This window comes from Phytophthora cinnamomi (assembly GCF_018691715.1).
Source record: "Phytophthora cinnamomi strain GKB4 chromosome Unknown Contig0, whole genome shotgun sequence".
In the NCBI taxonomy this organism is placed as follows: Eukaryota; Oomycota; class Peronosporomycetes; order Peronosporales; family Peronosporaceae; genus Phytophthora; species Phytophthora cinnamomi.
In genome coordinates, this window is record NW_027150933.1 from 1,394,674 (window position 1) to 1,405,135 (window position 10,462).

The 10,462-nt window shown below is 53.6% G+C and overlaps 2 protein-coding genes across 2 annotated transcripts; both read right to left on the minus strand.

Annotated features, from left to right (window-relative positions):
• Positions 1–4,104: 4,104 nt before the first annotated feature.
• On the minus strand, positions 4,105–5,994 carry IUM83_01954 (ATP-binding Cassette (ABC) Superfamily; the record flags this gene model as incomplete). The annotated part of the gene is made up of 1 exon (XM_067925848.1): positions 4,105–5,994. The coding sequence occupies one exon, from the start codon at positions 5,992–5,994 to the stop codon at positions 4,105–4,107; it is 1,890 nt and encodes a 629-aa protein (XP_067801150.1).
• Positions 5,995–6,458: 464 nt separating this feature from the next.
• IUM83_01955 (ABC transporter-like protein) lies at positions 6,459–8,360 on the minus strand (the record flags this gene model as incomplete). Its single annotated transcript, XM_067925849.1, has 2 exons — positions 6,459–7,457; positions 8,148–8,360. 2 exons carry the CDS (start codon positions 8,358–8,360, stop codon positions 6,459–6,461), a joined length of 1,212 nt encoding a protein of 403 aa, XP_067801149.1.
• Positions 8,361–10,462: the final 2,102 nt, after the last annotated feature.

The window sequence follows — 10,462 nt, forward strand, 5'->3', positions numbered from 1 at the left end:
ACGCCGCCTTCAGGAGCGTCGGGGCGGGCGCCTGGATTCCGCGAGGCTCAACCAAGTGGAGGTAGGCCAGATCGTAGTCGTTGAGTTTCTCGATGACATATCCGAACAGTTCGCCTGGGGCGGAGTCCGTGCAGCCGAAGGCGGTTCCATACGGTGACAGGCGAATCCCAACCTTGCTCGAGTCCACGCCAGATAAAACGGCTTCCAACGCCTCAAACAGGATGCGAGCGCGGTTCTCAACGCTGCCGCCGTACTTGTCGGTGCGTTTGTTGACCGAGTCACACAGGAACTGCTCCATCAGGTAGCCGTTCGCACAATGGAGCTCCACCCCGTCGAAGCCGGCTTTCATGGCGTTCAGAGCCGCCGACTTGTAGTCGGCAACGATGTTCGTGATCTCGTCGGTCTCGAGAGCTCGTGGCACCGGGTGTGGCAGACGTCCCTCACGTGTTGGCGCGAGGCTGTGGACACCTTCCATACTGGTCGCACTGGAGCAAACAGGCAGCTCTCCGTTGGGTTGGTTGAGCTGGTGGCTGACTCGCCCAGTGTGCCACAGCTGTACGAAGATTTTGCCACCCTTGGCATGAACCGCCTTCGTGACAGCCTGCCATCCCTCGATTTGAGCTGCGTTGAAGATTCCCGGAGCTCCGTAGTACCCGCGAGCCGTGGCACTAATGTTGGTCCCCTCTGTAACCAGGAGACCGCCATCAGTTGCGCGCTGAGTGTAAAACTCGACAACCACAGCGCCTGGGACGCCGTCGTCACCCATACGGAGCCGAGTCATGGGTGCCATCACAACGCGATGTTTCAGTTTGAGGGGAGACTTCCTGCCGTCGAGCGTCGCAGCCGCGAAGAGTTTGGGCAGACCAGTGAAACTCATTGGACTTGTAGGAAGCTGGTAACGTTGCTAGTTGGTAGTGTTTTTGAAAATGGGAGTTATCGCGGCTTACGCTCTCTGGGCGGGTCCACGACATAGTACCTTATTTTGTAAACAAATCATGAAGATTCTCAAATTAGCATCAACTTCATGAGCAAAAAAATGTTGACCAGCGGGATACCCACGCATTATCAGTAACCTGTTCAAATAGCTATGTTATGTTTACGCGTTCTGATTGCTTGCACACGGACTAGAGCTCCACGATGGCTAGGATAGGAGGATTCCGAATTACCCGTCTACTGTTAAAAGCACTACTTGTCGCATATTTTAACAATCTGTGCTTTTCACGAATTTGTCTGTGCGAAAACCCTTTTAGATAAAATGGTTGGGAGATAATAGGACCGTCGAAAATAGTCTCGGAGAGATAAACTTTTAGAGATAAACTTTTATCTCTCCGAGACTATTTTCGACGGTCCTATTATCTCCCAATCCAGGATCGTTCGGAGCATACAGTATAAGTTGTGAACGTAGCAGTCGTGCCTCCCCATCGCAGTCGAACGAAAAGATAGCAATTAGAAATTGTGGCTGGAGAAGCCAGAGGTTCCGATTGGCCTTGAATTTGACTTGCGCGGGTAGATGCTTCACGAAAATCTCGATGGTTGCATTGGCCGATCGGAAACACCGAAATGACACAGCGGCGCAGCGTACATTGTGCACTCAGCAATATTTAGGTTACCCATGATCTCACTTTGGATACAGTAGAATACGTCAACATGTGAAGATTCCAAGATAAACGAACTGAAGGAATTTGTAAATTCCATCAACATCGGTCAGGCGCAATGGCGATGATCATGTATTTATTTAGGATCAATTCGATGTTGTGAACTGAATGAATGCAGGAGAGATGCATTACAACCCTCGGCTACTTGAGAGCAAGGCGCGCTTCTCCTACTCTGTACGGTTGCCCGCCAGGAACGGGTAGTCAGTGTAACCCGTCTCGAACGGGACACCGAGCGGCAGGTAAGCCGTCTGCGTGTTGCGCGTGTTCAGCTCAGCGTCAACCTTGAGGCGCTCCACCAGGTCAGGGTTCGAGATGAAGTCGCGCGCAAAAGCAACGCAGTCCGCGGATCCTTCCTCGATGACCTTGACGGCCTCCTCACGGTCGTAACCCGACGCCGTAATGATGAAGTTCTTGTAGATCTTGCGGAAGATGGGGAGCACGCCGCCTTCAGGAGCGTCGGGGGCGGGCGCCTGGATACCGCGAGGCTCAACCAAGTGGAGGTAGGCCAGATCGTAGTCGTTGAGTTTCTCGATGACATATCCGAACAGTTCGCCTGGGGCGGAGTCCGTGCAGCCGAAGGCGGTTCCATACGGTGACAGGCGAATCCCAACCTTGCTCGAGTCCACGCCAGATAAAACGGCTTCCAACGCCTCAAACAGGATGCGAGCGCGGTTCTCAACGCTGCCGCCGTACTTGTCGGTGCGTTTGTTGACCGAGTCACACAGGAACTGCTCCATCAGGTAGCCGTTCGCACAATGGAGCTCCACCCCGTCGAAGCCGGCTTTCATGGCGTTCAGAGCCGCCGACTTGTAGTCGGCAACGATGTTCGTGATCTCGTCGGTCTCGAGAGCTCGTGGCACCGGGTGTGGCAGACGTCCCTCACGTGTTGGCGCGAGGCTGTGGACACCTTCCATACTGGTCGCACTGGAGCAAACAGGCAGCTCTCCGTTGGGTTGGTTGAGCTGGTGGCTGACTCGCCCAGTGTGCCACAGCTGTACGAAGATTTTGCCACCCTTGGCATGAACCGCCTTCGTGACAGCCTGCCATCCCTCGATTTGAGCTGCGTTGAAGATTCCCGGAGCTCCGTAGTACCCGCGAGCCGTGGCACTAATGTTGGTCCCCTCTGTAACCAGGAGACCGCCATCAGTTGCGCGCTGAGTGTAAAACTCGACAACCACAGCGCCTGGGACGCCGTCGTCACCCATACGGAGCCGAGTCATGGGTGCCATCACAACGCGATGTTTCAGTTTGAGGGGAGACTTCCTGCCGTCGAGCGTCGCAGCCGCGAAGAGTTTGGGCAGACCAGTGAAACTCATTGGACTTGTAGGAAGCTGGTAACGTTGCTAGTTGGTAGTGTTTTTGAAAATGGGAGTTATCGCGGCTGACGCCCAAGATTCACGTAGGTGGTCGAAGCATAGCTAGGTGGAAGCTGACGTCATCAGCTCTGGGCGGGTCCACGATGTTGACCAGCATAGTACCTTATTTTGTAAACAAATCATGAAGATTCTCAAATTAGCATCAACTTCATGAGCAAAAAAATGTTAACTAACGGAATACCCACGCATTATCAGTAACCTGTTCAAATAGCTATGTTATGTTTACGCGTTCTGATTGCTTGCACACGGACTAGAGCTCCACGATGGCTAGGATAGGAGGATTCTGAATTACATGTAATATTGGGAACACTCGAAGAATGAGGGGGTGGGCAGTCCCAACGGACTAATCGCCTGCGTAACTCGTAACTCGAGGTTAAGGCCAATCGGAACCTCTGGCTTCTCCAACCACAATTTCAAATTGTTATCTTCATCTTCGATTGCGGTGGGGAGACACGACTAGCTACGTTCACAGCATACATGCTGCGAACGATCCTGCATTGCGAAAACAAAAAGGATCATCTTCCTACTAATTTTGAATAGGAGCCGATTCACGTGGTTTGTTGAGATTTTAAACTCGCTGTGGATCCCCAAGTAGATGCAATTTTGAGCCTGACCCGACCCGATTCTAGTAGGGGAGTGCTAACAGCCTGGCTAACGTATTTGAATGTGGTGGATGCTTGGCGATTCCCCACCATCCAGATGCCAACGTTTACAGCGTCCCTCTTCCACGTCGGAATCGAATTAATTGGTTACAGCCTCGTACATCAACATGCCACCCGTGCATGTGTTGCTGACGAGGTCGCGTTGAACTGGACGACACCAGAGCCCATCTACCTGGTACAGTAACTACTTGGGCACAAATGATGTGTACGGCACTTTCATCCTCTAAAATGAGAAACACCTCCAATACCACTGAGCAAAGGTTAAACCAACCAATGTAAAAGCCACATACCTTGGTTGTTGTGCTCGCACAATCACTTAATGAAAAGTGCAATTGTTGAATAACAGTTTATTGTTCACATTACGGATGGCAATGCTATTTTCTTCTGCACAGCTCGCACTGCTTGCCACGTTTAGTTCTTTCGGCGAAGATTCAGCCACAATCCGATGAATCCGATAGTGCGGAAGCCGAAGTTGATCGCCAACAGAATAAGTCCATCGCCGAGCGCTGACCGCGACTGCAGACTGTAGTTCTTCAGTACGTCAGCTCCAGTATGAGCGGTGCAGTTTTCGACCGCTGCATCGCACGCAATGTGCGGTACTTGCTCCCAGAAAATTTTCATCAACGCCTCGAAGCCGTACTTGATCGGGGACACGTACTGGATCCACACGAAGTACTTGGGGCAGTCGTCCGAGTTGATGAGCAGTCCTCCGAAAAGCAAGAACGGAAGAATAATGATCATGCCAATGATGGGGGCGATGTCGATTCTGCGAACCAAGCAAGACACCATGTATCCCAGACCAACAGCGCAACTGTTGACTAAGATCATGATAATCTGTTGGTAGATGTAAACGTCGAATCCGTGGCCGATGCCGATCAGCAGGTACGCCGGAACGAAAAACACAATCGGCAAGAGGATCTGCATCGGGATCTCGCTCACGTTTTTCGAGAGATACCAGGAGAAGAGGTGGTACAACCCGGCCTTGTACTCTCGGATGATGATCGGTAGCTCAATCGGCACTGAAATGAACACTGGGTTGGCGGACCCAAAAGTCTGGTTAACAATGAGGAAGAAGAAGCCACCCGTGAAGTTCTGGATACCCTTCTGGTTCAGGTTGAGCTGCAGGTAGATGAGACCGACAATGAGAGCGATGAACAGCGTCTGGAAGATTGCTGCTCGGAATCCGAGACGGTCACGAACGAACCGGACCACGTTTCGATGCGCGAGCACGCCGATTTGTCCGAGGACATTTAGTCGAGAGTCCTGATACTCCCCGACGATGGTATCACCAGTTGCCGCTTGAATTTGAGGCAGAGTTTGACGCTGAGCCCACTCCTTCTTCAGCTTTTCGACTCGAGCAACACCAGCCGCGTCGGTGGCCTTGTCGATGACGACGAGTTGGCGCATGAAGTAGTCGGTTGGGTTCATCAAAGGTGGGCAAGCGTATCCCAGTGACGCGAAATAGTCCACAGACTCCAGAGCTTTGCCCTGGTACACCGGAGACCCATCCGACAGCAAATAGAGTTGGTCGAACAACGCGAACAGCTCCGACGAAGGCTGGTGGATAGTAGCGATCACCGTACGCCCGTCCCGAGCGATCTGCTGCAGCTGCATCGTCACCGTCTCCGCCATGAAGCTGTCCAGACCCGACGTCGGCTCGTCCACGAACAGGATCGACGGGTTCGTCAGGATCTCCGTCGCGAACGACAGCCGCTTCCGCTCGCCCCCAGAGATGCCACGCAGCGAGACGCCGCCGATCAGCGTGTCCCGACACTTCATGAGTCCGAGTTCCTCCATGACCTCGTCCACGCGCTTCATGTACTGCTGTTCCGTGAACGTCTTGCCCATGCGCAGCTTGGCCTGGAAGACCAGGTGCTCCTTCACGGTGATGGTCTGGTAGAAGAGGTCGTCCTGCATGACGTAGGACGCGAGTCGCTTGGTGGCGTCGCTCCACGGCTGTCCGTTGAGCACGATTTCGCCTTCGACGGCGGAGTTGCGACCAGAGATGCAGTCGAGCAGGGAGCTTTTGCCCGCTCCGGACGGTCCCATGATGACTAGTAGCTCACCAGGCCGAGCAGTTCCGTTGACGTTCTGCAGGATCACCTTCTCCTGCTTCTGCTTGGTTCGCGGGTTGATGGTCGTGGCCTTGAGACTCAAATTGCGCCACTGCAGTGTGAACTTGGGGGCTGTGGGCGCTGCAAACTTGGTGTCGACATCGGGTCGGGGCGTCTCCACCTGCACGAAATGGTGCTGCAGCACATCGGTATTTGTCGGGGAGACTGGAACCGCATCCGACGACATTGAAAATGTTCGGCCGTGTTTGTGACGAGGCGAAGTGGATGAGAGTTTGGGAGTGCGCTCGAGACCGAAAGTTGCGATGTGAGACCGACCCGCTTACGACGGTGCGGTGCGGTGGTTTCGGACGCCACGTGCGACTCGGCAACTTTCGGTCCAGCGGGTCTCGACCAGACCCGAACTTGTGGCACTGGTAATGTAGCAGGTAATGGCACGTAGTAGCTGGTCGTCCAGCAGGCGTTTCGTCAATCGCGCTCTATTTTTGCTGTTAGATCTGGGCTCGGCCAATCACCGCGCGGCGTCGTAGCCATGTTGAAGTGGGCATTATCATTCGAGGGCTAGGGCAGCTTACGCGCACCAACACTCTCGATCCGGGGGTGTAATCATACCGATACAAAGGTAGCCATGTGGCGGTGCAAGGGGTACTTGTTTGGACTTAGGGCTGGTAAACAGCTTCACGCAATACGTGCCTACTTCTGCCGGCGGAGGGTGAGCCACAGCCCGAGGAAGCCTACCGCTCGGAAGGCCAAGTTGATTGCAACCAAAATGGCGCCGTCGGCCATTGCCGAGCGCGACTCCATGCTGTAGTTCTTGAGCACCTCGTCGCCCGTCAACGCCGTGCAGTTCTCAGCAGAAGAATTGCACGAGATCGACGGCACGTGGCGCCAGAAGATCTTCATCAGCGCCTCGAAGCCGTACTTGATGGGCGAGACGTACTGCACCCAGACGAAGTAGTCCGGGCAGTCGTTCGAATTGATGAGCAGGCCACCGAAGAGCAGGAACGGCAGGATGATCACCACACCGATGATGGGGGCGATGTCGACGCGGCGGCTGAGGCAGGACACCATGTAGCCCAGCCCTACCGCACAGCTATTGACCAGGATCATGACGATTTGCATGTAGACGAACACGTCGAAGCCGTGGCCGATCCCCATCAAGAAGTACACGGGCACGAAAAACACGATCGGCACCAGCACCTGCATCGGGAACTCGCTCACGTTCTTGGAGAAGTACCACGAGAAGAGGTGGTAGAGCCCGCCCTTGTACTCCCGGATGATGATCGGCAGCTCCATGGGCACCGAGATGAACACCGGGTTGGCGGAGCCGAACGTCTGGTTCACCACGAGGAAGAAGAAGCCGCCCGTGAAGTTCTGCACGCCGCTTTGGTTGAGATCAAGCTGCAGGAAGATGAGCCCGACCACCAGCGACACAAAGAGCGTCTGGAAGATGGCCGCGTGGAAGGCGAACTTGTCCCGGACTAAGCGGATCACGTTGCGCTGCACGAGCACCGCGATCTGGCCGATCCACTCGAGCCGCGAGTCTTCGAAGAGGCTCTCGCTCTCACGCCCGTCGCCGTGGAAGTCTTCATGGTCGATCTGCGGTAGCGACTGGCGCTTCAACCACTCCCGCTTGAGGCTTTCAACGCGAGCTACGCCACCTTCGTCCGTGGCTTTATCCATGACCACCAGCTGCCGCATGAAGTAGTCGGTTGGATTCATCAGTGCGGGGCATGGGTAGCCTAGCGACGCGAAATAGTCAACCGACTCAGAGGCCCTGCCGTGGTAAACAGTAGCTCCGTCCGACAGCAAGTAGAGTTGGTCGAACAACGCGAACAGCTCCGACGAAGGCTGGTGGATCGTAGCGATCACCGTACGCCCGTCCCGAGCGATCTGCTGCAGCTGCATCGTCACCGTCTCCGCCATGAAGCTGTCCAGACCCGACGTCGGCTCGTCCACGAACAGGATCGACGGGTTCGTCAGGATCTCCGTCGCGAACGACAGACGCTTCCGCTCGCCCCCGGAGATGCCACGCAGCGAGACGCCGCCGATCAGCGTGTCCCGACACTTCATGAGTCCGAGCTCCTCCATGACCTCGTCCACGCGCTTCATGTACTGCTGTTCCGTGAACGTCTTGCCCATGCGCAGCTTGGCCTGGAAGACCAGGTGCTCCTTCACGGTGATGGTCTGGTAGAAGAGGTCGTCCTGCATGACGTAGGACGCGAGTCGCTTGGTGGCGTCGCTCCACGGCTGTCCGTTGAGCACGATTTCGCCTTCGACGGCGGAGTTGCGACCAGAGATGCAGTCGAGCAGGGAGCTTTTGCCCGCTCCGGACGGTCCCATGATGACTAGTAGCTCACCAGGCCGAGCAGAACCACTGACGTTGCTGAGGATGATTTTCTCTTCTGGTTGCTTGGACTGCGGGTTCTCGACCGTAGCCTTGAGATGCAGGTTGCGCCACTGCAGTGTGAACTTGGGGGCCTCGTGCGACTGGAGCTTGCGGTTGCCCCGGGTCGGGACTACCTTGGGGGTCTCCACTTGGATGAAGTGATGGTCTGGAGCCTCGAGCTCGACGTGAAGCGGCGTGGAGGGCATTGTTCGATTGACAAGAAGCTTGGTCCTGAGTGGTGAGTGTGTTGGAGTCGGCAAAATGGAGAATGAATGGACTCTGCGTGGTTTGATGGGGCCACGCACGAGATGGCCGTTGGGCGGTGATCACCTGTCACAAGACGCGTGTTGACGCGAAGATCGCCGAAGGTTGTAGTCGGGTGTATCCATTTTTGAGCGAGCTAGACTGGGGTGACGAAGGACTGCATAGGGGAAAAATATATCCCGGGCTCATGGACATACATTCCGGCTTTAAGAGCCTAGTTGTACCGCTCCCGAAGTGCTAGTAGTGAAAGATGGCAGATCATGGCCAACCATCACGGAACCATCATCGATCACGGAGCCATGTTGAAGCGGGGCGTCAGCAGTCGTTGACTAGGGTTAGACGATAATCCTCAAAGAGTGATGGTCTCACACATTCCGGTGCAACTTCAACAATATGAGTCTGCATGCCCCCGTTGTCCACCCTCCGAGAGGTCGAAGTCAAACCCCTGGCCACCGCATTGCATCGGCCGTCATGTACCCACAAACGACACGAGGAGTATTGGTGCTCGGGAGAGGAGATCCATTTGGGTAGCAAAGGTCAGAGCGTGGGTGTACAAGGAATGTGCATGTGGTGTTCGCAAGGTGATGGCGACCACGCTCACTTTGCGAGCAACATTACTTGATTTCTACCAATTTCGTAGTGAGATGATGGTGCTTAAGGTTCCCTTGCTCAAGGCGTTGACTTTCCCTTCAGCCAGCTAAACGAAAAACTGAAATCAGTCCCTGGAAGTCAATTCAGCAACTGTTAGATGTCTATTCGTTGATAAAGGATTCTTTGGGTTCTTACCGCTTTGTTCAATCGAGCTCTCGATAGTAAAGAAGATCCACAACACCAGATATGTCTGCAATAGTTTCCAGTTCATATCGAGCACAAAGGAAAGCAGCCGCAGCATAGAAATCCTCAACTTCCTATGAATCGCATATCCAACAACCAGGAGCCACAGGAATTCCACTGTCTTGTATGCGAGAAAATCCGCCATTTTTATTTTAAATTCTGCTTCGTCAAGCCCCTTCAGCAGTGGGTAGTACGCACGATTGGGCAAATAAAACATGGCGGTCGTGTACGTGCCTGCATCGCAAGCAGAATGAAAGACATATATCAACTGTGAGAAAAAAGGATGCTACAAGTGCTTACCAAAACTCAAGCCTACTCACAGTAAATAATTGGGATGATGACCTCAGCATACTCAACCAGAATGACAAACGCTGCTGTAAACAGGACACGAGCGGTCCTCTCAACGAAAACCTGACGCTCTTTCAGCGATAGAATGTCCTCTGGAATAATATATTTCGGAAGTAATTCTTGTCGAGGCGGTGAAAAAGGTTTAGCTGTTGGCATTTCCACATTCGCGGCAACCCGATTAAAATTGCGCTTTCTCCAGAACTTCAAGGCATTCTCTGACAAACTAGTAGTGCTTGTAAGAGTTATGCTTCCCCGGTTGGCATGTTGGGACGTGACTACTCCAAGCGCAGAAGTATATCGGCGCGTAGTTAATCGAGATTGAATTTCGGGACTATCTTCTATAAGTTGAAGAGCAATATCAACAAAGCTGGCCGACTTCAGCGGGTGGTCGGCGGGTAGCTTGCTTTGAAGTTGATTCACCGGCGATATTAAGCTTGCTATATCCGATATTGAGATTAAAGCTTGGACAATGTCAAATGTCACCATCACTAGCGCTGTACTGATGCTGTTAGAGCTCTGGATCGAGTTCGAAACGTATAGCGCATGGAATACATCCACATTGAAAATTAAAATTTCCGGTAGAAAATCATACCTGTGGCCGAAAGCGGTGTTGATCACGTTCTTGGTCAGGATTTTGATGATCAGGAGCAAGATGACGTAGTACTTCTTCCCGGACGGTCCCATATTGATGTATCCATAGAAATAGATAGGGTACACCACTGTCAGCAGTGCCTGGCAACTTGAGGCAACAGTAAAAGCTACGACTTCAGTGAACAACGCGCGATCTCTTCGCAGTAGTTATCCGTAGAAGCCCACGAAAACCATCACGAGCGTAGGAAGCCAGACCGGAATTCCCGATACT